Below are 26602 nucleotides of genomic sequence, written 5' to 3'. Positions count from 1 at the left end.
GTGGTCTCCTCCCAGGCCCCAGAGTGATTTTTTGTTTGTTTGTTTTGACAAAACTAAGCAAAACTGATTTCTAAAGTCTTATTTGAAGACTCACAGTGACAGCTGGAGCCAGCTAACCACTCTCACTTCTGTCCCAAGGGCATGGATTTGAGTTTTCCTCAGGAGAATATCCTTACCAGAGGTCAGAAGGTTGTTCCGAGACTTTACGCTTAGGAAGTCTTTGGCTAACTTCCTCCTTTCCCTGCCCCCTAATTGTAGTTTATGGCTCTTCTGATTGTATTACCATCCACGTCTTTGTTGTGGAGGTTTTGCAATGGCCAACGGCCAAAAAGGTAGACAGGCTTGACCAAGAACAAAGCAAGTAATGAATACTTGCTGATGTAATGTTTCCAGATAAGACGGAAGACCCTCTCATGGGGGGGGGGGATTTGGTGGGGGTTTTAAGTGCACAGTTTGCAGGCCTGGGTCTGAGGCAGCACATCAACGGGAATCCAGTTTCCTAGGACATTAACCTGCCCGCTGCCTCCCTTCTGAACAAATGCAGCCCAGGACCAACCAGGAGACCCTCCTCCCTCTCACTTGCTCCTGAAGCAGGCAGAAGAGGAAAAATTTCAAAGACTTTGAGAGCTGCTCAGAATATGAACGCTTTAAAAATCAGAGGGAGGAACTCATGAGAAAGAAGGGGTGTTTTCTCACGGTTCACTGACTTGCGAGGCCAGATTCCGAGTGAGTGAATGGCCTTTTCCTAAAGAAAAGTGGGGAAGAGAATTGGGGCCTTGAGGAGGCCTGGGACCTTGCTGGAGAGTATTTCCATCGGCCGACTTGCCTGGACATTGCCAGGAACAGAGCCAGGGAGCAAGATGCTGTGGGAGGCAACCCTGAACTCCTCTGGACCTGTTTCCTCATCTGTAAAATGGGTGAACAACAGAATCCCTGTTACTGTGAATTATTGAGCACCTCTATGCATCAGGTACCATATAACTTTACCTACAATCTTCCCAGCAACCCAAGAGATGGTCACCAACATGATCCCCATTTTACAGGTGAGGAAACTGAGGCCCAGAGAGGGGAAGGGGTTGGCCCAAGGGTTCACAGCTTGTGCACAAGCCAACTCAAGTGTGCCTGACCCCAAAGGCCCTATCTTTCCACCACATCAGGGCTCCTCTTGATGCCAGCCCCATGAGTCATTATGAGGTTTCAATAACATCACACACAAAAAGATAAAGACGCAGCTGTCTGCTCAGAAACTGGCAAGACATAGGGAGTCAGGGATTTGAGAAATGAATGGCTGGAGAGAGAGGCACATCCCTGGAGTTAGCAACAACCCCTCTGCCTGGGCTCTTGCTATCCCTGGTCCTAGGCGGAGAAGGTCCCAGAGAGCGGAGCTGGGTTAAGGCAACAGTGAGCAATCACCTCCTTTCAGGGAAGAGGGACACACCTGGGTGTCCTAGCTGTCCAGAATGTGGGCTCTCAACCGTGCATCTGACAGTGCCCAGCACTTCCTGCCATAAGCCCAGCCCCACCAGGAACGTGCCACCCACCAGCTGACCCCACCAGAAGCGGGCCAGGGAGGAGCCGTCCTTTCCCACCCACTCTTGTGGGGCTTCACGCCACACTGGTTTTTCTGGCCCATAGGATGAGAGGACGTGCTGTGAACCTCCCCACCCCGTGCAGCCCAAGACCACCCAGGGTCTCCAGCAGGACCACCCAGGGTCTCCAGCAGGAAGACATGCTTAAACCTCTGGGGTTCAAGGCAAAACTCCAGCCTTTCCCACCTACCGCGACCCCACCAGTCTCACCCCCCAAATTCCCCCTTGGAGCCCCGAGTCCTCCCAGATGGTGGGTGGGGTTCGAAGCCCATCCCTCCACTTCCCCAGACAAGCAGTCCTATTCCCCTGTGCTCTGTTTCTTGCAGCTGAAAATGCGGATAATAAAAGCCCCTCCCTGGAGGGTGAGATGAGTTTGTACCTAGGAGGCCCTCAGGGGAGAAGCTGGCACACACGAGGGCATCAGTGATCACCGGCTATGAAGATCACGATTTTAACACCAAATGCATTCTTGTCCCTATACTGTTACTGACACTGTGCCTTCTTCCTACAACACCTCCCTTCCCTTCTCACCTCCTCTAATAATTACAGTGATAACAGAGGTAAAAATCTGCCTGCACTTGCACACAGGTGCTCCCAGTTCTCAGGCCTTCACACTAGGACTGAATTACACCAGCAGCTTTCCTGGTCCCCCAGCCTGCAGGCGGCAGACCACGGGACTTCCCAGCCCCCATCATTGGGCCAGCTAACTCTTGAAATAAATTTCTTACATCCGTCTGTCAGTCCATCCATCCGTCCATCTCCTATTGGTTCTGTTTCTCTGGAGAACCCTAATACATCTTCCTTCGTGTCCATTTCTTCCCCTAAAACATCGGCTCCCCAAGGGCTGGGACGGTCTGCCTTGCTCACTGGCTGGCTCTCCCGTGCCTAACAGAGTCCAGCATATAGTATTTGCTGCATCAATGAGACCCCACTGAATCCTCACAAAAAGCCACTGATGTATGTGATGACAGGATCACTTTAAAATGAAGACATGAAAGGTACAAATAATCAAGAACATCACCAAAGGCCGCATGGCACTAAATGGTAAAACTCAGATTTTAACGCTGGGCTTTTGGATGCCAAGCTCCTGCTCTGACTGAGCAGGGGAATCCCATGTCCCACGTGGGGCTCCACCATGCAACCTGGGAAGCTGCCAATGGGACTGGTCTTCTTGAAACACATCAAGGCTGTACTTGGGGTGGGGGGACATTCCCAGGGGACTTTCTCTGTGCCATCAGAGCCTGGAGAAGTCAGATCTGAAGGGGCTTGTGGAGCAGCTACAGCCCCTGCTGAGAGCAAGCATGCTGCCCACCCGCTGTGAGGTCAGCGACCTCTGACCCCACAGAACTGACGCCTGTGCAATCCTTGAGATGGCGTGTGTCATCACCTGGAGGATACAGAAGGACAGGAAGGATCCCCAGGGAGGAAGACCTCGTCGAGACCCCCAGCAAGTGGGTAAGGTGGCCTCAAACCCGAGTCACCCGCTTCCTGGAAGGGCTCTGTCACATGACACTCACAGGGGCCACCAGAGCACCCACCAGCTCTCCCTGCCGCCTCCAGCTTGCAGGGGGTGGGGGACCCAGACCCCACTCTGTCCTGCAAACCTGTTTTCATGATCCTGAGCGAGTCACAACTCTCTAGACCTTGCTTTCCCATCCGCGAAAGGAAGGGGCTGGACTCCATTTCTAATCTCGCCATTCTCCCCCGGACTCTCAGCCCTCAGATCATACTGCTGGCCTACAGTGCGCTCCAGGGGGAGCCGTGAACACACTGCATGCTGCCTGCCAGAGGAGCTCATGGCCTCTCTGTGGCCAAAGAGCAAAAGCAATACCTGGCAGGGCCTCACACCTACTCCTGGAGCCACGGAAGGTGACACCCCCCACCCCAAACCAAATCAAACCCAAAGTTGTATTCCGCCCTCTTGCAGCCAACCCCGGCTTCCTCTTCCTCCCCTGCAGCCTGGGGCCAGCTGGGCGGGGTGAGGGGCCCTGGGGGTGGGGTTAGCGGGTGGTGGGGGTGGGGATTCAGAGCCCTGGACTGCAGGGTGGCAGGCCTCCTGACCTCCCTCTCTTCACCAGGGAAGCTGCCCACACCATGTCTCCCACGCCTCCAATGGGGATGCTTGGCCGAGCCCCCGGGCTCTGTGCGGGTTCTGATGGTTCTAAGGCAGGATGTCACTCGCGGCCAAAGGAAGTGGGACAGAGTTTCTAATGAGAGCAAGGAAGAGCCGTGTTAGCGTGTGTGCAGGGGGGGAGGGGAAGGGGAAGTGGAGCAGGTGGGGGAGGGAGAAGACAGACAGGGACAGGGAGTGGGGTGGGGAACCAGGCATGGGGAGAGACACAGACAGGGGTCGGGGGACGAGAAACAGTGAGAGGCAGAGAAAGCGCTGATCATTAAGAGTTAAGGTAGCTGCTGGTCTGGCCCCTCCAAAGCCCCCACCCCCTGCCATGGGGCTCCCCAGATTCCCACTTGCTGAGGACCACCTTCGCGACGTGGCTACAGCCGGAAGCCCCTTGACTCTCACCTCCTTAATGTTTCTCTTCAATGGATTCAATATTGTTAAAACATTTTTGAAAGATACTCTAACCTCACCCTCAGCTTAAATTAAAAAATAACAGCAAAAACAAACACAAAAGAAGCAATCCTTATGTCTCCAAGCTGAAGGCTGCCGCCTGTCCCGGGAGCCCCGCAGAGGTCTGCTCTTAGTAAATCAGGAGGAATCTGGAGAGAAGCACGGAGTTAGCTGAAGACTTTGTCCGGGAAGTCATCAGAGGATGAAGGGGAACTTGGAGAGGAAAACTCTTTTGTATTCTCCAGGGTAAAGTCCAGGGTCTCCGACGTGGCCAATTTTAACAGCCTCCCTCCCCCAACATACACACACATACTAAAATGTCTGTGTCATGAACTCTACCAAACCTACAAGGCCACAATTTTGCACCTGTGGTTCCCTTTTCCTAGAAAAGCTTTCCTGCCTTCCTCTACCCAGCTAACTCCTATTGGTACAATCAGTAACCCCTCCTCCAGGGAGCCTTCCCTGACTGCCTCTCATCCCTGTGCCAGTGTCCCCCAAAGAGCTGAGCACCCTGCATGGCCCCCCTGGCTCTCTGCCTCCTCCCCTGGAAAGCACAGGGCTGGGCATCCCCCACATCCTCCCAGGACTCCGCAAGGCCCCCAACTCCTAGCATGGGTTGCACAGCCATTTGTTGACTCAGTGGGAGGACAAAGGAAGAAATGAAGGTACCAAGCACTCTGGGATGGGTTGAAATCAAACCAAGACCTTGTCTGTGCTCTGCGAAAATTTTCCAGGCAGAAGTTCTGATGTGACAACAATGAGCTGACCTGGCTCCAATCGGCCTCACCCACTTCCTGGCCCCTGTGAGCCTCAGCTTTCTCACCTACAAAATGAATACAACAGTGTTACTACGATAGATAGCGTTGAGCTAAGAAAACTACCCGCAAAGAACTAAGGACCCAGGAGGCATTCAAATGTTAACTACAATCATTATTTTTATTACCACCTGACACTCACCAAATCACAAAATAGTATTATGAAGGGACCCAAGAGATGAGTAGATCGAGGTTGCCAGGCGTTCCGTAAAGGGCCCAAGAATCATCACTTTCAGTTCTGTGGACCACACGGTCTCCACTGGAACCGCTCGACTCTGCCACTGTTGCCCAGAAACAGCCACAGACAAAATGTAAATAAAACTTTATTCACAAAAACAAGCAGTGGGCCACATGTGGCCCACGGGCTGTGGTTTGCCAACCTCTGATCTAGGCTGTCTCTGCTCCAAGTGTGGTCTTTAGAGAAACTATCCCGGAGTCCCCTGGGAGCTGGGTAGAGCGGCAGTCACCAGGCCCTGCTCCAAACCTGCTGAGCAGAATCTGCACTTTGGGAAGGTCTCTAGGGGATTCGTGAAAGAGTTCAAGTTTGAGGGGTGCGGTAACCGACTTCCCAGCTTGGCACCTTGGGTCAGAGATGTGATTTACTCGTTTTCCTGTCTGATGCCTTCGCCAGGCGGTTCACTCCAGGAAAAGTGGGACCTGGTGGCTTCCTGAACTCTGCACCCCAGCATCTAACTGAGAACCTGCCACGTGTCCTTCTTCAGCAAGTCACTGAGTGCCCAGTATGACCCAGGCCCAGTGCCATGGGCTGAGGACATGGCAGTGACCAGAGACACTAGAGGAGGCATCACTCAGTGGCTCTGAGCAGGGATGGTTGGATGGATGACTCCAGGAGGCAGCCACTGGAGTTGGGTGCATCTGGGTTGGAATTCCGGTGCTGTCATATCAGGCCTGTGTGACCCCAGGAAAGTGACTTGAGCCTTAGTTTCCGGGAAATGGAGCTGTTAATAACAAATGTCTCCCTGGGACCCTGTGAGGACAGGGAAAGGGTATGGGGTGGTGTCCCCACAGCTGTGCAGGTGGTGGAGATGCGCTGGAACACAGACATACACTGGCTGGTACTCAGAGCAGAGGGACCTTGGCTGGCTCCAAATATTTCCCAGCGGGTTAGCCAGGGACCTGAGCCAGGTAAGGTGGGACCCTGGGGCTCAAAGATAGGGGTTCCTCACTCAGGGAGTGTGGAAGTGGGATAAGGGCTGAGTGTGTAAAAAGCCTTGAAAGTTTACAGTGGCAGAAAAGGTATCGGAGGCCTCAGACAGCCTCAGATGGTCTACAAAGCAGAGCTGGAAGAACTCTTGGAGAACACTGAAGCCAGTGGTTAAAAATACACATATTGGTTTTTTAAAGCAATGGATCTACTTGTTGTTCAAGTGACACTCAGGCAGGTCCTTGGTGTCCTCAGAGCGCTGAAGATGTGCACTGGGCTGGAGGGCCCTCGAGGCCAGGAGAGCCCAGGCCATCCATCTCCGGGGCAGCTTCAGGTCACTCTGGTTTGGCCCAAGCTCCTGAGTTTCCTAAAAAGTGAGACACTGAAACTATTCTCTAAAAATATTTGAATGTCTTCTTGTTTTAAAATCAAACACTATGGGGGCTAAACAAAAACCATCCCAGGGGTCGAAGCCATTGACTGACAGCTTGTTACAGCCCAACCGCCCATTTCACAGGTGGGGAAACTTGAGTCTCAGAGAGGGGAAGCAACTGGCGCAACGTCACACAGCGATGTGGAGGCAGAGCGGGGATCCAGCTGCCTCCAAGCTCTAGCCCACCCCAAATGCTCACAGGAGTAGGGGAAGTGGGAGGGAGTAGGGGGACTTTGGAGGGAAGGAATCTAGACTTCACAAGCCAAGAGCCCTGCTCGGTCTGTCTGTCCAGGAAGGCGTGTGATCAAAGGGGCAGGAAAGAGGATGAATTATTATTAATGACACGTAATAATTTTATCTTGCTGTAACATAAAAGAATAATTCGATAATAATGAAATGATAACAACTGACATTTTCTGAGCATTTTCTACATGTGAGGCATTAAGACAGTATTGAGAATGGGTAAGATGGTAATTTCAAGTGTAGATCCTGGATTCTAACCCCGTCTCTCCCATCCTAGCTGGGCGACCTCGTGCCAATTATTCCACCTCTCTGTGCCTCAGCGTCTACACCTCACCAGGCTGCTGGGAGAATTAAACAAGTTCAAGTACATAAAGTACCTGGAACACTGCCCGGCGCCCACTAAGCCCTGTTGGCAGTATACTTGTATTTACTGCCTCTGGACAGCTGGGGACACCGAGGCTCACAAAGGGACATGTTGGAAGACTCCAAAGAGGTCTGACCCTAGGGTCTGGCACTTTGCCTGGGTGGGTACTTGACCCCCACAACCCCTCCCGTGTAACACAGGAGGTAGGACCTATTTGCACCTCTGTTCTGCACGCGAGAAAATGGATGCAAAGGGAAGGCAGCCGATGAACTCAGACACATCGCCCTTGAGGATGCTATCACCAAACCCACTTTCTGGCCACCTCCACCTGCCCGCCACCTCCTGGCCACAGCCGCCCAGGTCAAAAGTCTGGCTGATGCAAGAATTCACTTGGCAGACGGGCCGGCTACCTGCCAGCTGAGCACGCAAGATAACAAAGGCTCCTCCCGGGGCACGTAGGCACTGCCCTCTGCGGTCCCCCCTGCCATTTCTGGGGAATGGCCCAGCTCTCAGGCACCTCTGAATGAATCATTCCCACAAACCCTCGGGCCGCAGCAGCCCCTGGGGTGGAGGAGACCCAAGCAGGGACATGGGAAAGCACGGGCATCCCAGAACCTTCCCTGGTGCAGCCCCGGAGAGGGCAGATGACTCTGAGAGGACAAGGGGCTTTGCATGTGTTAAGAACAGGTGACGAGTGGGGAGGGCAGGAGCTGCCACCCAAACAAGCTTCCACGACGATGCCACATGGCAAAACGAAGCCACACAGGCCACACCCGGGCTGTCCAACCACCAATACCAGCCACTTCTGACCTGCCGCTCTTGCTACAAACGGATCCAGAGTCACGTCAATAATGCATCTGTTAACACAACGCTGCAGACTGACTACACTTCAATAAAAAAAAAAAAAATGCATGTGACAGCCTCACTGATCCCAAGGTGGTACTGCACCCGAGTTCAGACTCAGTCCACCCCCATTCCCCGGCAGAGAGGCCCAGAGAGGGGCAGCCCCTTGCCTGCCTCCTCAACCCTGTTTCCATGTCCCCAGGCTGCCTTCTTCCAGCACAGGAATTCAGGATTTAAAAAGGCCAAGAAAGGGAAAGTCTGCCTGAATGCATAAAAGCAGGAGAGGCTGGACAAGGCCACCAGAAGGCACGGTCTCCACGGCCCCCCCTAAAAAGGAGCTGCCCAGGCGAGGCGAGGTTGGTGGCTGGGACCCTGGTACACATAGATCAACGCTGGCTGAAGGTCCCAAAGCAGTAGGTGACAGGTTCAACCTCAGGAAGAACCAATGACCTTGGAGCAAGGGATTGTTCTTCCGCCCTCTGACCTGGGCTCTTCCTGGGCAGCCTCACTGTCACCGAAAGCCAAGAGTGTGAGGGGAGAGGTGGGCATTCCAGGTGCGGGGGCGCCACCTGGGAGAAGAGTTGAGATGTTTGTGTGTCCGGGATGTCACAGGTGGGACGTTGTTAACTCAGGACTGCTGGTCTCAGGCCTGGGAGTGACACCACTTGAAGTAAGCGGTGGCTCACTTAGGCCCCCGACTTAGGCCTCCCCACCAGGGGAGGTCACCTTCAAATGATCATGGGGGTATGGCGGCAGGGTGAGCACAGGCAAGACCAGACCCTATTTTGGAGCCAAGGGACAGGCTTTCCCTTAGGGCTGCCGTCTGGGAAACCCTCCAAGGGTCTCCCTGGCCTTCAAGGATCCTCAGTTGTCAAGGGACCCCCGCTGGCCTGGAGTGGGAAGGTGTGAGCCATTTCCCCCCTTTCCTTTATCCCACGCACAGGTGCCTAAAGGCACTACCAGACCCAGCGCCAGGTCCTGGGGTGGGCACCGAGAGCCCCTGGCTTCCTCATTGCCACCCCTTGTCCTGTTCAGAGCCTAGCAGTAGGCCCTCAACCAATGTCCATCACTGTTACGGGAGGGACGTGGGGCACCTGTAACTCAGCTAAGCACTCCGCAGACCTGATCTGTTTCCCTAATTGATGGTCCCGGAGGTTCCCGGTCACTCTGCATGGTTACTCTGCTAATGAGGAGCTTAATTTCGTGTGTTAGACAATAATTTACAACTAGCACATCAGAGCCGGTGATTTCCAAGATCACAGCCACGTAAGACTAAGTTCAAGATTCTCTGAGCCCTCATCTGCTGCTGGTGGGATTGTAAAGTGGTGCAGCTGCTTTAGAAAACAGTTTGGTGGTTCCTCAAAAGGTAACACGTAGCGTTACCATGTGACCCCAATTCCACTCCTAGGGCTATGCCCCAGAGAACTGAAAACACACACCCACACACAGACTTGTACCCGAATTTTCACAGCAGCATTATTCAAAATAGCCCCAGAGTGGCAACGACCCAAATGCCCAACAACTGATAAATGGATAAAGTGCGGTATATCCATACAACGTGTTTAGCCATAAAAAGCAATGTAAATACTAAAATAAACAAGGAATGAAGTACTGCCGTATATTATCACACGGACGAACCGTAGAAACACCCTCAGTGAAAAGTACCAATCACAAAAGACCACAAGACACGATTCCATTTGTATGAAATGTCCTGCCTAGGCAAAGCCATAGAGCCAGAAAGTAGATTAGTGGTTGCCAGGAGCTAGCGGGAGGAGGGATTGAGAGTGACCGCTGATGGACCCAGGGTTTCTTTTCGGGTAATGAAAATGTCCTAGAATTAGACAGTGAGGATGGTTGCACAACTCTGTGTATATCCCCCAAAACCACTGAATTGAAAACTTTAAAAGGGTGGCATATGAGTTCTATCAATAAAGCTACCATTTTAAAACTTACATGATCTTTTTTATAAAGGTGATATAAATATATACATTAAGTAAATAATAGCACAACTGGGATTCAGTGGGTTAAAATGGTTCATAAATGATACAATAAACCCGATTTTACAGTCATGAAAACTGAGGCTGAGTAAGGGGGAATGACTTGCCCAGGCCACATCACTACTAAACCAGAGTGAGTCACACTGAAGTATGTCCAAACCCAGAGGCCTTGCCTAACCATCAAGCCACCCAGCTGAACGAAAGGATATGAGATGGGACATAGGTAGAGGTGCCCACAGCCCAGAATGGGAGACAGACCTGTAAAGAGGCTCACAAGTGTGGGAAAGGGCCAGTTACCTCTGTGGGACTCAAAACAGGAAACCCCCAACAATGGAGAGTTCCAGGGAGGGCTTCCAGGAGGAGGCGCTGTTTGAGGAGGCTTCTGAAGGATGAGTAGGAGTTTCCCAGCCCTCCTCCCCAACATCTCTACAAGACTCATGAAGTCAGGGGGCCTAAGGGTGAATTTCAGCTCTGCCACGTCCTAGCTGTGGGATCTAGGGCCATGGACACATGATCTTTCTGAGCCTCAGTTTCCCCATCTGCAAAATGGGAGGCAGGCAAGGTGATAGGCCTCTCAAATTATTACACTCAATCGGATGGGTCCCACCTTTCCTTCCCAGGGGACGGGCCTTTAAGTGGAAAAGCCAGACCCTGACCTCTGTCCTATATAATAATAACAGACTGTGCCCAACCTTGGTGATCATGCCCCCTTTCCCAGTCCCAGGTTTACGGGGAACCTTCCGTTCAGCTCTCACTGAGAGGGGGAGGTTGCAGGGCGGTGAGATCATCTGGTTAGATTCCTCCCCGCTCCTGGTGGATGACCCCTAAGTTCACCAGGGCTGCCCCTATAGCATACTCTTGGCGCCCCCCTCCCCAGGCAGCGATTTCCGCCCCCCAGTCCCTCCGCTTTAGACATGCCTTGCAACTCCACGGCGACTGCAAGTTAACTTCCACGCGCCCCTCGGCGCGTCCCGGCGCCCGCGTTGGGGGCCCCGCGCGCCGGGGAGGGGTCGGGGACTCAGACAGCGGAGATACGCCGCCTCCCCCGCCAACACACACAAACACACTCACACACGCTGAGCGCCTCCCGGACGCAGGGTCCGAAGCCGGAATCGCGGTCATAGGGGCCAGGTCTCCGCCGCACCCGGCAGAAAGCGCTCAGAGCGCCGGGCGGGTGCGGATTCGCGCACCGCCCGCCCGCGCCGCCTCCCTCCCAGCACCCAGCCCCGGAGCCCGAGCAGCCGCGCCGGGCCTGGGAAGAAGCCGCGAGGGCCGAGGGCTTCCCCGCGCCCGGGGCCGACCTGCGGGCGGCCACCTGCCGGCGGCTGCAACCTAGGGCCCCCGCGCCGCCCCACGGCCACCTACCGTGCGAGGCGCGCCGAGAAAACGCCGCGCGCCCAGCGACTCGCGGCTCGCCAGCCTCCCCGGCCGGGGGAGGGGGAGATGCCCGCGCCGGGGGCGGAGCCGCGGCGCCGTGACGTAGAGCGTGGGGGCGGGCCCGGTAGAGGCCACGCCCATCGCCGCTCCCCTCCCCCTCGGTCCCGCCTCCGGACCGCGCGGTGGGGCGGGGCGTTCCTGGTTGCTGACAGCCAGCAGTGGAGCCCCTGGTCTGCATTGCCGGCTTACCCCCAGGATAGGCGGCTCACCACTTTTCCTCCCGGGGTAGCTCTGTTTAAGAGCAGTTCCCTTCTGTCTATAAGCAAGGGAGTGGAGTGTTCTTATGCTACTGCTTGTGTAAAACAGAGAGAAAAGAGAGACAGGCTATCATACAATTCATACTCATCAGTGGTTCTCAAGGAGGGTGTAATTTTGTCCTGCGGGCCGCCCTCCGCCGCCGCAGCGAAGAAGCATTCAGCCTAAAATGTCAAGAATGTGAGGTTGTGAAACCCTGATAGACAAGAATAAAATAAAACTCCAGGCTAGTAGATCTCAGCTCAGTTTAACCTCTCTGTGCCTCCCTTTCTCCATCTGTAAAATGGGAAAGATTATATGTCTATATATGCATGTACATTGAGTACCTGAAGGAAGGGGAGGAAGGAATGCGGTCTTACTCTTCACTGTGAACCTTTGTTCTTTGTTCTGCTTGAATTTTTTTTAGCCATGTGTATATATTATCTATGTAAAATAAATTTCTGTAATAGTTACCACCATAACAGCAAATATATATATATATATAACTACCTATATATTATATATATATTTACATAATATTTAGGCATTGTTCTAAACACTTTCTATATTTACACATTCAAACCTTTAATAGCCTTTTGAGAGGTCTATTTTCATCCCCATTTTACAGATAAGGAAAAAACGACATGCAGACATTAATTTGTCCGTAGTCAGCCACATGTTTATTCATAGCTCATTCATTAATTTCTTCATATGTCCAATAAATAGTGCCTGCCATGTAGAAAGTGCTAAAACTGACAAAATGAAATCCCCTGCCTCCATGGAGCCCCACTGTTACTGGTCTGGAAACAATAAAATAATGTTATATAGTGTTCATTGTGCACATATTACAGGCTTTGTATGACTAACTACATAGTAACCCTGCTGGGTGTTTTATAATGTCCTCTTCTGGGTGGAGAAATGGAGATCAAGGGAAGAGGTCTGAATGGGGCATGTGTTTAATAATATTCTAGCAACATCCATTTCCTGAGCGAGTCAGCATGTTACAGGAGGACTAGGGTTGTGCATCTGAGTAGGGGAATCTGGACCCTCCAATGAGCATTGTGGACTTAGGTACAGGGCAATTAACCTGGTCCAAATAGGGAGAGCCAGGGGTGTTTGCACTGAAACCTGAAGAGTTCATAAAAGAAGGTTCTGGTCACAGGGACCTGCAGGGACAAAGGTCCAGCAGGGAGGACCTTTGTCATGGAGCCTTGCATGAAGGGCAGAGTGGACAGGATGTGGGGTGGGGTGAGAGGAGATCAGGGGGGTCCACAGGGGCTGGATGCTGCAGGGCTTTTTGTGCTATAAGGAGTCAGGGCTTCGTCTTGCAGAGATGGAGAGATAGGGAAGGAGTTCAGTCGGGGAAAGACACGTCAGCTTTGCTTTCTGCAAAGATCCTCTGGCTGTTGTGCAGAAGAAGACAGGCAGGGAGACTGTTTTAGAGGCTGTTGAAATACTCCAGGGAAAGCAGGTCAACCCAGGCGGGGCTGGGGGCATGGAGGGTGTGTTTGCATTCCAAAGATGTCTAGAAGACAAGATTGGCAGGTCTCAGTGGTGGCCCTAAAGAAGGGGACCAGAATGATCTCCTGGTCCCTCTCCTCTCAGCACCCCCAACTCAGCTAACACCTTCACGTCTCAAGCTGATGAAGTCAAAACTGGTAGTTTCTGTTTCGGAGCAAAAAAATGTGACTTATTTTTAAGCTCTGAAATTCTCTTCCAGGTGGTGAGATGCTCACATTTCGAGAGACATGTTGGAACCAGGACCCATGGAAGGAACCATCGGTTGATGACTCTTTGTCCCATTCACTCCTGGCCTTTTTAGATGTTGTTTTTCCCCTGTTTCTTTTTACCTTTGTTCGCTATTTTGGCTTGTAATTTTTATTTGTTTTCTGTTTGTTTTTTTTTTATTACCGCATGTTTTGCTTATTCATGAATTCATTAGCAAAAGTTAAATAAATGTATGGATAAAACAAATTAAATATAAAATAAATACTTCGTTATTTTCTTCCGGGTTTTGCCGGTTAGTTTCGCCAAGTGTATATGTTATGATTCAGCAATGCTAATGGGCCTTTTTGTGAGAAGGTAAGGACATCACCCGCTGTGAGTGGAAAGCAGCCTGGAAGATACAGACTTCGACTGCAAAGAAGTTTAAGGACTCACTTAATTGATGGATTTCTATTGTGATTTCCTTTTATGGGACTCACAAGATGGATACACTGAAAAAGTGATGTCTAAATAAATTTAAAATAGTTCTTTCAATAAGTATGAAATAAAAATTCCAAGCGATCAGAAAGCAGCCGTGTTACATCTGAATGGATAGTATTTCTCTTTTTCTTTCTTGGATCATAATATTCTGGTGCCCCTTGCCATCAGGGAGGTCTCAGCATTGAAGAAGTTGGGTTGAAAGTTGGGTTTGTGTGGCTCAAAGGAGTCCACTACAGTAGAATTTTAGAGCGGCATTCACACACCTTAGGAACTGAGAATGGGCATCTATGTAGCTTGACACTGGAATCAGAGAATCGTGGACGCTTAGAGATAATTTACAGAATCTTGAAGAATCAAGGGACTTTGGAACCACAGAATCCCAGTGTTAGAATCTTGAGGCTGGATGGACATCTGAGCTGTTATTTTCCACAGACAGGAAGACTGAGTCCCTGTGGATGGAAGTGATTTGTCCAACACTTTGCAGCTTCTAATGGAAGAGCACGATTAACACTCATGTCTCCTGATCCGACCCAGGAATCCTTACTTCTAGTTCAAGACAAGGCAGCCTGTCTTCTAATACAAGATGCTGGTCAAATTGGAGGGTGGAGGGTGGGAAAATGAGGGTGGGAGGAAGAGAGAAAACGCACATCCCAGAGGGGAAGATCTTCTATGTGAAGCTCAGCCAAACCACAGAGTGGGCTGTCAGGAGGCCCCACTTTTCTTTCCAGCCTCCACTTCTGCCACACTCAGCATTCTCTTCCCATGCCCGACTTCTAGCCACACAACCACCAAGTGACTCCTCCCACTTTAATAAGCTCTGCTTGGACCCACCACAAGCTCTCTCAGCCTCTGTGCTTTTGCCCATGGTGCTCTGGGGCTGCCAAGTACAGTTGTGCAAGTTGGGGACAGCTCAAGGGTACCATACTGACATCATATACATCACAGATTTATACAAATAATTTCTGGTGGAAGGCAATCAAATGTCTTGAGGAAGAGGCAACTTTTATCACTTGCACAAAGGTATGGGATAGCAGGGACCCTAGCATTTGCTCTACCTGGAATGTCATCTCCCCTATTCTCCACCAAGAAAGCTCCTGCGTCATCCTTCAAGGCTCCCTTCTAATATTCCCTCCTCCAGGAAGATATCCATGGCAACACCTCCCCCAGGCTTCCTGCCTAGATTAATGGTTAAGAACAATCAATGCCACTTGTTTACATAGAGTCAATCCTGCCTGGTGCAGATTTCCAGAGCACGGCTCGTGCCATTTGCATAGGAGAGGTGATTCCAGGTGGAACTTGGACCCAGGATTAAATAACACTGAATCAGATACAAGAAAATAACGTTCTTCTCCGTCTTCTTTGATTGAATCAGGGAGAAAAATCTGTTTGGTTCAAGCATGTCTCTCATACCTGTCTCTGACTCTCACTCATCACCCATTCTGTCAAAGAGTGAGCAGGTTGCAGCCTTAAAACCTTCAGCAAGCAGTGGTGTCTGCTGAGAATTCAATACTTGGCCTTCTTTAAATTGTACTCATTTAGATGATTGCTCTATCTCTGACATATGATGCTGATTTTCCACATCCTGTAGTGTTCTAAAGTTTTATTTACAAATCAGTGCACCGAAGCACACAAGATTGCCTATTCAAATAAAAATATTAAGTAAATAACTAAACAGATGGTAAGCGGAGAAGGCAAAAAATCAGGAGAGTGGTACATGAAGGAGAAGAATCTGAAAACACAGGTTTGTTTAAGGGTGTAGCTCTGAAGCCAGACTGCCTGGGTTCAAATCGTGCCATGCTAGCTGTGTGACATTGGGCAAGTCACTTCCCCTCTCTGGGCCTCAATTTCTTCCTTGGTTAAATAGGAATAATTATATCATACTGGCCTCCTAGAGTAGTCCAAAAGATACACTAAGAGAATATAAAGGACTTAGTGGTGCTTGCTGTTTTTATTATTGTAATTGTCAAGACAGAGGAAGTCACAGGCCAGCAACAACAGGGGACCTTGAGGCATATGTCTGTTCACAGACCCAGGAGACATTTTGGCTTTAGGAACTTTTATTTGCATGGGGAAGATGGGGAAGATGAGCCCACAGAAGGGTGGGGCAAGGGAGAAGAGAGAAGTGGGGACTCACTTGGGGGGCTCTGTGGCCAGGACGGGGAAGCAGCCTTCACGGTGCCACTGTCTGTCACGCAGGCGGCGCACAGCCTGCATCTGTGGCTGGAAGGCCCCCCACTCGTTCCAGTGCCGGAACTCGCCAGGCTCCAGGAGATACTGGTACCCACGGTAGCCAGGATACTGATAGCCGACCCAGCTGGAAGGAAAGCAAGAAGGACAGCGTGGAGGCAGCCAGCCTCACTGCCTAGCACCCAGACCCCCATCTGGACCGGCTGGTTCTCCAGCCACCCCTGCAGTCGGCTCTCCATCCCTCACCTGTGAGGCCCTGAGCCTGGATCACCTGGGCTCCTCTGTGCTGGTTTGGCTTCCTACTGGCTTTGGCCAGTGATCTCACCTCTCTAACAGACCTCAGTTTTCTCCTCTAGAAAGTGGGGATGCTCATGGTAGCTGATTTATTAGGGTGTTAGTACACATCTCACCAAAAGTGGTGCCCTGGAGCTCAGAGAACAGGAGCAAAGGGAGTGAAGATGGGGCCTGGGGGCTGGTTAGCAAAGAGGCAGATAAGAAGGGGGAGCTTTGTTTTAAAAAATGGTTTCCTTTGCTTGTCAGTGGATTTGTGCACGCTAGTTGGGAATGCATATTCTGTGATAGCAGACAGACCCAGTTCAAATCCTAGCACTGCCATTTACCAGCTGGGAGAATCGAGGCAGACGACTGCTCAGAACCCCAGCTTGCTATCTGAAATGGAGATGATAACACACCTGTCTCACTGGTATGTTGTAAAGACTTGAGAACTAGTCATTAAAAGTAGTTAGCACAGTGCTTGGTACACAGTAAGCACCTAATGTAAGTTATTAACAATGATTTATTTCTAATTCTGTCGTTGCCTCTGCTGGGATGATCTTTCTAGGCATCTCCCAGCCCCCTGCCCAGCTTTCAAAGTCTGGTTTAAGTTCCAGCCTCCTCAGATAAGCCTCAGACCTGCTCTCCATTCCAGCACACACGCCCCAGTCCCAGAAACCTTCCTCCCTTCTCTGACCTCCTGTGTGGACCATCTCTTACCTAGAATCATCAGACACCGTCTCACAGGTACACTCACACCTCCCTGCTAGACTGAGAACCTACTGAGGGCAGGGACTGAGCCTTATTCATCCGTGCCTCCCCCAGTGTGCCTGGCACAATGTCTGACTCACAGGCAATGGTTAATAAATTTCAGATAGCTTGAAGGCAGGGGTACTTTTCAGGGAAAGAGGAAAAAAATAAGAAAAAGACCAGGGCCCTGACGATGTTACAGGATCTCAGAAAGAGTCTGCGGTGGACAGGTGGGCACCTTACATTTGCTTAGAGGAGACCAGAGTGTCTGGCATGGTTGTTTGGGGACAGAGGATGGATAAAGTGACCTCCTTTGGGCATCCAGTCCTCCATGGGTTCTCAAAGACATGGGGCCGTGGGGCTCTGTTCTGAAAGCTTCAAATCCTGAGAGTTCAGAGCAGACAGAGTCCTTTGAAATCAAGGCATCTGGTGTGCCCACTATATAGATGGCAACACTGAGACACAGAGAGGGGCACGTGGCCCACCCAGGGTCCACAGCACTTCGGTGACAGGGTCATATCCTTTCAGGACACAGTATCAATTCTCAGATACATTCTGCTCATTCCCCCAGAGGCTCCGATTTCCCTAAATTTCTCCTTCCCTAGACACCTACAGACTCACCTACTCACATCCTCCCTGCCCTCCCTTACTTAATTATTCCTGCAGTCCAAATAGGGGTCTAGAGGCCCCTATTCTTCCCCATCTTCCAGCTTTTAAGAACCAAATGCTAGGATCGTTGCCACTGACAAGCAGCAACACCGACAAGCAGTAATGTGCGACTCCACTCCCCAGAGGAACGAAGCTCTTTTGGTGGAACCCCGACACCAGCACTGGCAGAACTGAGAAGGAGCCGGGACCTTTCCTGCCCGTCTGATGTCCTATCCAATAAGGGGGACAGTCTCCGAGTCTGTGCCTGACGCAGGGGCTGAGGGCCTGGCCGGAGAGATGCTTACGTTCCACTGGAGACCTTCACGCTGCCCACACGGTCACAGAAGCCGTAGACCCAGAGACTGGGCACGTCGTCATCCTGGATTTCCAAGGTGTTGCCCTTGAAGTTGGCACCTTCAAACAGGGAGAGCTTGTGCTCCTGGGCATCCTAGGGAAGGACAGGCTGGGTCAGGCGTGCGAAGAATGCAGGGGGCCTCCTGGGTGTGGTGGGGGAGAGAGAGAGCTGTCTGCTCAGGCCAGGGCGGGACTTGCTGGGATTGCTGCTGCCCAGGCTGGAAGGACCCTCCTCATCTCTGGAAAGGGGGCGTCAGCCTCTACTTCACGGAGTTAAGCCATACAGAGCACCTAGCAGGATGCCCGGCATATACCAAGTACTCCAAAAAAAAGTATCTGCTATTTTTATTATTATGATCAGGGATGCAGAGGCTCAGAGAGGTCAAAGTTCTTGATCAATGGCACACAGCCAGTGCCAGTGAGGGGCAGAACCTTCCAGAGAAGCATTTAATTCCTCCCAACTCATCATGCACTCCACTCCCCTCCACTCCCTCGGCTGCAGCCACACTGGCCCCTTTTTAGTTCTCTGGTCACACCCAGTCCACTCTCACTTCAGGAACTCCACATGCACTGTTCCCTGGAAGGCTGCTCACATGGCTGACTCGGTTCCCAGCCTTTGGGAGCTGTCTCCCCTGATCACCCCTGACCACTCCCATGCCCCCTTCCCCAGCATCAGAGTCCCAGTTTCCTGACACGCTGCCTGGCACCTGTACTGCACGTACCATGGTTGTTCGCCATTGTAGATTGATTTCTGCAATTAGGTTTTCCTTCATTCTCTTGCTCATCTGACTCCCTTGCTCTAGTAGATGTCAGACCTCACACCTGCCCTGTCCTCGCCCATGAATCCACAGGGCCTGGTCCAGGAGCCACTTACCATCCTGACGGGTCGGAAGGACATGAGCCGGTCGCTGCGGTAGCTGCTCGACCACGTGTCCCATCGCGGGTACTCACCCTTCTCCAGGACGAACATCTCCCCCCGGAAATTGGACTGCTCAAAGGCAACCCAGCTGGATGTGAGAGAGATGGAGAGGGTGGGGAAGGCCGGAGGATCAAAGGCAGAAAGGAGAGAAATCATTAGCAGAAGCCCCCTCCCCACCACGTGCCTTCTGATCTCCCCCTTGTAAGGCAGCCCCAAGGCCGGTGGGTTGGATCCCAGGCTATACCACTTACTGACTGTGTGACCACAGGCAAGTTGCTTCACCTCTCTGAGCCTCGGTTTCCTCATCTATTATGCCTAGTTCCTTAGAGTTGGTGCAGGATGAAATGAGACCATGTGTGTAATGATATGAACAAAATGTTTCCCCAGATGCAGGATTCACACGTGATTTAAGTACTCTGAGGATTTGGGGGGGAATAGTACATAAGAAGACTTTTTTTTTTTTTAAACCTGATTACAGCTAGGAGAAAGTCTTCACTGGATGCTAATGTGCCTTTAACACTTACTAACCTCTCTTTGCAGCAAATGAAGAACAGGCTGCCAGCCTGGAGCCTTGAGCAGGCAATGCTGTAAGAGCCCTGCTCTTGTTACTGCATGCATTTTTATGAATATCTTTTACTTATAGCAAAATATTAGCTTTCTGCTTGTAAAAGTGATGTAAAGTTTCTTTTGATATACAGTTATTTGTGTCCAAAAAAAGATCATTTTAAATTAAATATCTGAAATAAGTAACAGTCCTGGAGGTATGGGGGTAGGGAGAAATGGATACAGGTGCTTGAAGCATGTTTGGAAAAGACTGGCCTGGCATACAGGAGGCAGTAACTGACATGGGGGCAGCGGGAGGAAAGTGATGGTAACACTTACCTCTCAGAAACCTATGAGAATTAAATGTGATTGTGCACATGAAGGTCTTCAGTCCTCGAAAAGGACTAATTATAAGCTTGAAAGCTTTCTCTGTGCAGCCTGATTGAGAATGAGAAGCGAGCTTGTGTTAGAGGGACCAGGGATTCTCGGGGAAATTAGATGGTCCCCATTTCATGGGGGACCAGGCTACCATCATGGACTGAAACAGAATGTGTTCCAGGAGCCTCAGGTCTTGTCTGAGGAATGAAGAATCCACACTGGAGTGACAGAATTGAAGATGCAGACTTATTCTTCCAGAAGACAGTTGAATCTGCCTCGGCCCTGCCTAGTCTCAAGTACATGAGAAAAGGATGGATGGATGGATGGATGGGTAGATGAGTGGATGGATAGGTGGATGGGTAGGTGGGGAGATGGACAGATGGGTACATGGATAAGTGTAATGATGGATGGATGAATGCATGATGGAGAATGGATGGAAGGAGGGGTAAGCAGAGGGATGAATAAATGGATGGAGAATGAATGGACAGATGGATGGATGAATGGGTTGATCTATACATGGGTGAATGGGAAGGGAGACTTGGAAGACGGCACCACGTAGGAGTTAAGAGCATAGACTTTGGAAATAGACCTGAGTTCTAATCTCAGTTTATCATTTATTTTCTGTGTGACTTTGGGCAAGTCACTTAAGCTTGTCAAGCCTCAGTAAAGGGGAAGAAATGATTGCATCTACCTCATCAGGAGGTTATGAGGGTCTAAAGGAGAAAGCACAATGAGTAATATCTTTTATGATTAAAGAGGGAGGGAAGCAGCCGGAGGGCTCTGCCTATGGAAAGACAGACACTGATATGTTCTTGCCACCCTGCCACTCTCCTCCAAAACGGTCTGACTCAGGAGTCACATTGCCCACTGAGGACCTGTTATCTGAGTGAGGAATTGTCAGCTTTATTTTTGTGCCTTTTCTCATCTCCTATGGCTCATTGGAGTCTTAGGAGCAAGGAGAGAGGTAGGGAAGGAATCTTAAGTTTCAGATATGGGAACTCAGGCTCAGAGGGGTTAAGCCGCTGGTCTAAAGTCACATGATGGTGTCAGGTGTCAGCTGAAGCCTCCCCTTCCCCTCCCTGCGTGTGTGAGGGCACACACCTCTCCTCCCCTCCCCCTGCCCACCTCACCCCTTCCGTCTTTTTTTCCACCCCGACAAAGACCCAGGGCCCTGGACCACAGGCTCTTCTCTCTCCCCATCGGGCGCAGCCCCGGCGCACACACCGAAGACCAGCTGCATCTTTGTTTGAGGAGCAGTACTCTGGGTTTGAGTCACTGACACCAAAAAAAGCCTGAAAACCCAAACTGGCCACATCCGGTAGCTTCTGTTCCCAGCTGGGCTTTAAATCTGAGGGTGGGGCTGAGCTTACGAGCCTACCTTGGCCCAGGGTGACTTAGCTAAAATCACAGGGCAACGAGGAAAGTAAATAATCATCACTGCCACCTGCCATGTCTGGGCACCCACAAAGTGCCAGGTCCACGCTGCATTATCTCCTTCAGACCTTAGCATAATCCAGTGGAGGGTAGTAGGGACTACTGCTCTGCCCATTTCAGAGATGAGGAAACTGAGGCTCAGGCGCTGAATAAGGCAAACGGGAGAGTTGGGATTCAAAGCCAGACCTGTCTGACCTCAAAGCCCATCTCTGCTCTTTGTACTGCCCAGAGCCCCGGGATACTGGGCATACAGGCTGATCACATCTCTTGGGGGCTTCTGTGCTGGAAAGACAAGGGGCAAAGGGGCCCTGGGGGTCTTGTCCTGGGGCTGGCCCTGTGCCTTGAGCTTAGTCCACAGGGGCTGAAGACGGTGCAGTCACAATGTCCAAGGGACAATTATTCTTGCTTTGTATGGTGGTCAGTAAGGCCCAGAGAAGCCCAGAGGGTCAGGGGCAGGCTGTGGAGCGAGCATGGTAATAAAAGCGCCGTGGATGAAGCTGATCAAGCTGAGTTGAAACCAGGCTCTGCCACTTACCACTAGGTGACTCTGAGCCTCAGTTTCCCCATCTGTCAAATGGAAATAAGAATAGCCCCTCCCTCACACAGCACTTAGGATCACCTAGATACAGCCCTCAGTCAGTGCCTGGCACCTCGTGTGTACTCAACAGATGCTCACTATTACCCTTTAAGCTGCCTGATGCCCGGGAGAGGGGACAGCTAATGGACACCTGGCTCTTCGGCGTCCTCCTGCCACTGGTGAAGGGCAGGATTCCTCCTACAGCAGAAATGGCATTTCCCTGGGGCTTAGAATCATGACTTACTGTCGGTGTGTCCTTATGCTAATCAAAGCACCTGTCTGAGCCTCAGCTTCCTCACCTGTAAAATGGGAAGGAGAATAATACCTCCCTTTCCTCCCTCTTAGGTTTGAAATAAGTACCAGAAGTAATATACAGTTGGCCTCAGTATCCGCGGGTTCTGCATTTGTGGATACCAAGTTCCGACTGTACTGCACCATCTTACGTAAGGGACTTGAGCATCCGCAGATTTCGTTATCCGGTAGGAGTCCCGTTACCAGTCCACCACGGATACCAAGGGACAACTGTGTGTGTCTCTGCCAGCACGGTGGCAGGCTCAGAGTGAAGCAGTGGCCAGTAAGTGGCAACTACTGTTGTTTTGTTATTATTATTTACTATGGCCGTAGGACTGCCCCTCGGCCGCCCAACACTCACGGTCCCGAGACGACAATGAGGCTGCGCACTCGGTCGAAGCCACGGTCTCCCAGGTTCAAGCACTCCCCGGAGAATTCCACCCGCCGGCCCTGGAAGTTCTCCTGCTCAAAGACCACCAGCTGCAGGAGAGAAGCACCCCCATGCCCAGGGGGCAGAATGAGGGGGGAGTAACTCCAAACTGGAGAGGCTCCAGATCAAATATGCATTAAGTACCCATATAAATAAAAGCAGGCCATGCCCAGATCACATGAGAGCTTGCCACGAGCCAAGGTCTGTGAAACGATCCTGTCCTGCCTTCCATCCACTTCTGAACTTAATATCTGCACCATCATTAGGAACTGATGGGTCTTCCTTCCAGGCCTTTATCTGTGCTGTTCTTCCTGCCTGGAATGCCCCTTTCCACCACACATCCCCATGCCGGAGCTCATGTTCCCTGTCCTCTTCTAGGCTAACACCACCTCCTCCAGGAAGCCCTCCCTGATAACCCCTCCCTGGGTGGGCTTGGTTCAGTACTCCCTCCCTCACTGTGCTCACCCCAACAGCAGCACAAGTAACACACCACACAGTCACTGCTACTTGGCTTCTGGGTCTCTCTCTGTGCACCTCTCTCCGTTTCCACTCAACCCCGCCAAAGACCGATGGGTGGATCCATTCCTGTATATCCAAGCCCCAGGCCCTGCCCCAGAGCAGATGCTCAGCAAACACTTGCCAGTCTACCCACCAAACCATAGAGTCAATCCCTTCCTCTTCACTAACCATCAAATTTTTGGTTTTTATCCACTCGTTTTCCCAAGTTGGGAAAACTCTGCCGTTCATTTTAACCAAGGCAAGTGTGTTCCCTCTCTTACTCAGTTTCCCCAGCTGTAAAAGGCAGAGGCCCACATACTTTGACACAGTACTTCCACGAGACACTCCTGCAGGTGTGCCCCAGGATACACGGATAAAAAAAGCCCTGGCCAGGTCACTCATGACAGCAAAGCTAGCACCCACCCAAACTGATTGTCAGGAGCGCCGGTCACACTCTAAAATATCACACAGCAACCAATATGAATGACCCACAGCAAGGCACAATCATATGAGTGACTATTAGAAATCTCATAAAAGAAAAACAAAAAACCCAGAACAATTACCTACAGTATATTTCAGGATGTTAAAAACAAATAAAACACAAATATATATATATTTTTTTTTTAAATGACCAATGCAAAGAAGTACATAAAAAAGCAAGCAAGCAAGCAGATGATGGGTGGGGTCAGGATGGCCGTTCCTGGAGTAGAGGACAAGGGAGGTGGACTCACGCGGGACACTCTGGAGTTAGAGAATGTTTAATATGGGTGGTGGATTGCAGGCTTGTGCTGCGGTATTAAAAATTAAATTGAAATCAGCCATTCAATAAGCGACTACATAAACAAAAGCCAGCCACGCGTGGACCGCAGGCAAGCGTGTCACGAACCAAGGGTGGTGAAGTGAGCCAGTTCTGTGCACCTAAGGTTGAAACCCACCCCAGCCCAGTCCCAGGGGACTGGACGCCTTGCTCTCCAGGAGTCCTGACCGACGGCTTGGAACACTTTTCAGGAGAGTCTGAGGCCGTGTTTTTGCCCTCCTGGGACAGGCATTTCCTGCTGCTAAGCCAGCCCACTTTCTTTCTTTCTGTTTTTTCTTTCGACAAACTCTAATAAGCAGGTGCAAGCCGGTAGAGGGGGAAAGAGGAGGAGTTGGGGGTAGGCAGGGGGTGAGGGGGAGGGGAGAGAAGGAGGGGGAGGGCAAGGGAGTGGAAAGGAATCAGGGGAGGAGGGGGAGGAGAGGGGAGGAAGGAGAGGAGAAAGAGGGAGGGGCAAGGGGAGGAGGGAGAGGAAGACCACCCACCCGCCCCCAGCCTCACCTTGTAGATCCCAGGAGGCACTTCTCCTTTAGCAGCCGGCACGGGCTGGGCTGGGGGCGGGGCGGGGCCGGACCCTGGGGCTGATCCTGGGGGCGGGGCCCCCTTCCCCTTCCCATCAGGCCCAGGGTTCACCGCCGCGGTGGTCGAGGCCTTGGCCGCAGGCTGAGACATGGTTCCCACCTGCAAAGGTCTGTAAAGAAGCCCTCGGCCTGGGTTCATTCCGCGATGGTACCCCCAAGCTGCGTCCCGGCTCGCATCCCCCGTCACCCTGCGCTTTCAGGCTTCTTTGAATTCATATCCTCTTTCTCCTTCTAAAACACCAGCCTTTAAGTTTTCTATCCCGATCTCTCTCCAGTCAAGGATTTCCTGTCTGGGGACCACTCATCCCTGGTATGCCTTCCTCCAGGCTTCTGACCCTGCCGGAGCTCCACCAGCCAGGCCTCCCTTCTAACCCGCTGTTCCCCTGCTGTGTCGTTCCACTGCCCCTTGGAGTCACTTTCCATGCCTCTTGGCTTGGGCGACTTCAGATTTGCCTCAGCAGATTAATAACAAGAAGTCCCATTTGGGACTGCTTACAGGATGCAGGCTCTGTTACATTTGTTAATGAATCTGTCTGTGCCTCACTGGAACTCCATGCCTTAGGTGCTATCTTATCCCCTCTGAGCAATCTGAGGCTCAGAGAGGGGAGGTGACCTGCCCAAGCCCACACAGCTCCTACGTGGACTTAGTACTTACTAGTACCAGCTACTAAGTGGTACGACTCCAACTGTGACTCAAGCAGACAAATCCAGCAATTGGGTTATTACATGCTCTGCCATCCTCATTCCCATTTATTCATCCTTCCATCCCCAGCTCCTGGCTCAGCAACTGGTACATAGGAGATGCTCAGTTAACATCCGTTCAGAGATTGACCGGATGCCTGGTCCTCTCTCCTTTCCCAGACAAACAGCTGCCTCTGGCACTGTCTGGGAATGGGTGTGCGGGTGCAGATCCAGGCCTGGGACTGGGGGGTAAAGGAGGACCCAGGAGGGCGTGTTTGGTGCGTGTCAGGTTCTGAAATGAAGGCTGTGGCTGTGTGGGCGTTGGGTGGAGAGGGCTTTGGTCAATTCCAGTGGTTCCTTGTTACTTTGGGGTTGTGGATGTCTTTGAATGTTTGAAGAACGCATTGTCCTTGTCCCCTGGGAAAAAATGTCCCCTTTAATTTTGGAGACAATTTCCAGGGACTCCAGGGCAGATCTGACAGGGCAGATCAAGACCTTTTGGCAGAGGATTTCTGAAAAATTTCTGTAAGAAAGAGCTAGTTGGGGTAAGCAGATCCCTCGTGGTGCCTCCCCCGAGAAAGACCGTTGTTCCTCTGGGGGTGCTCTGTCCACTGTGGGCAGGCAGGACATCTGGGCCACATGTGTGGCTTCCAGGGTTTTGCTTAACCCCCACTCCTGCCCCCAAGTCAGTCTGTGAATCAACATTCCCTGGGCTGGTGGCTGGGTTCCTTCCTGGAGCTGTGTTCATTCCTTCAATTCTCCCTCCCCCCCCCGCCCCCATCTTTCTCCTCCCCCTCCCCCCTGCCCTCCCTCTCCTCCTCCCTCTCTCTGCCTTTCTGCTTATTTCTGTCTTTGCTTCTCTCTGTACCTACTCTTCTGTCTCTTTCTGTTTCTCTCTCCTCCAGTGTCTCCCTCTCTGCATCTCTGCATCTCCCTCTCTATCTGTTCTTTGTCACTGTTTTATCTTTTATCTCTTTCTATTCCTCTCTCCCTCTCTATCCTCTCTCTGCCTATTTTTATCTTTCCTTAGCTTTCTCTCTTTCTCTCTGCCTTTCTCCTGATGACCCCATCTCTCTGACTCTCTCCTGTCTCTGATGTCTCTGCCTCCCCCTCCTCTCCCCTCCCCTTGGGCGCTTAGCAGCGGCAGTGGGTCCCCTCTTACCTGGGGACCCGCTACTTCCCACTGGAGGACAGGCAGGCGGGCAGGCTGGTGCAGTGGGGGACGAGGGGCCGACCCCCCATTTTATAGTCTGGCAGACACTAGACTCTGTGGTCTGGGGCACAAAGGGGGAGCTGGCTCAGCAGGTCCTGGGCAGGGAGTGGGGGCCACCCTGAGCCCCGACCTTG

The 26602-nt window shown here is 51.6% G+C and overlaps 2 protein-coding genes across 9 annotated transcripts in view; both read right to left on the bottom strand.

Annotated features, from left to right (window-relative positions):
• The window catches only part of TPST2 (tyrosylprotein sulfotransferase 2), a 50379-nt gene extending 38919 nt beyond the window's left edge, over nucleotides 1-11460 (bottom strand). For 3 of the 8 annotated variants that reach the window (XR_010378564.1, XR_010378563.1, XM_064481113.1), the window contains exon 1: nucleotides 3651-3671. The gene's annotated coding sequence lies outside the window, so the exon portion shown is untranslated. Of the gene's footprint in view, nucleotides 1-3650; nucleotides 3672-4830; nucleotides 4985-5118; nucleotides 5258-11386 lie in introns of those variants that run through there. The other 5 variants (XM_064481114.1, XM_031442953.2, XM_031442954.2 and 2 more) reach the window with 5 other exon arrangements.
• A 4443-nt stretch (nucleotides 11461-15903) lies between these two features.
• On the bottom strand, nucleotides 15904-24971 carry CRYBB1 (crystallin beta B1). Its single transcript, XM_031442396.2, has 5 exons — nucleotides 24495-24971; nucleotides 22613-22731; nucleotides 18984-19116; nucleotides 18061-18203; nucleotides 15904-16211 (listed from the first exon to the last, which is right to left on the bottom strand). Exons 1-5 carry the CDS (start codon nucleotides 24711-24713, stop codon nucleotides 16028-16030), a joined length of 798 nt encoding a protein of 265 aa, XP_031298256.2. The 5' UTR covers nucleotides 24714-24971; the 3' UTR covers nucleotides 15904-16027.
• Nucleotides 24972-26602: the final 1631 nt, after the last annotated feature.

Source organism: Camelus dromedarius, chromosome 31, assembly GCF_036321535.1.
Source record: "Camelus dromedarius isolate mCamDro1 chromosome 31, mCamDro1.pat, whole genome shotgun sequence".
NCBI classification, from domain to species: domain Eukaryota; kingdom Metazoa; phylum Chordata; class Mammalia; order Artiodactyla; family Camelidae; genus Camelus; species Camelus dromedarius.
Note: the sequence above shows the minus strand (reverse complement) of the source record. Positions and strands in the feature narration are given on the sequence as shown.

Bases quoted from the DNA above. Each gene is read 5' to 3' on its own strand.
- CRYBB1 (XM_031442396.2), bottom strand. From the start codon at position 24,713: ATGAACCCAGGCCGAGGGCTTCTTTACAGACCTTTGCAGGTGGGAACC. The intron at 18,204-18,983 runs GTAAGTGGCTCC...GTCCTTCCCTAG, and splicing joins CCTTCCGACCCGTCAGGATG to GATGCCCAGGAGCACAAGCT. The intron at 16,212-18,060 runs GTAAGCATCTCT...CTTTCCTTCCAG, and splicing joins GTGAAGGTCTCCAGTGGAAC to CTGGGTCGGCTATCAGTATC.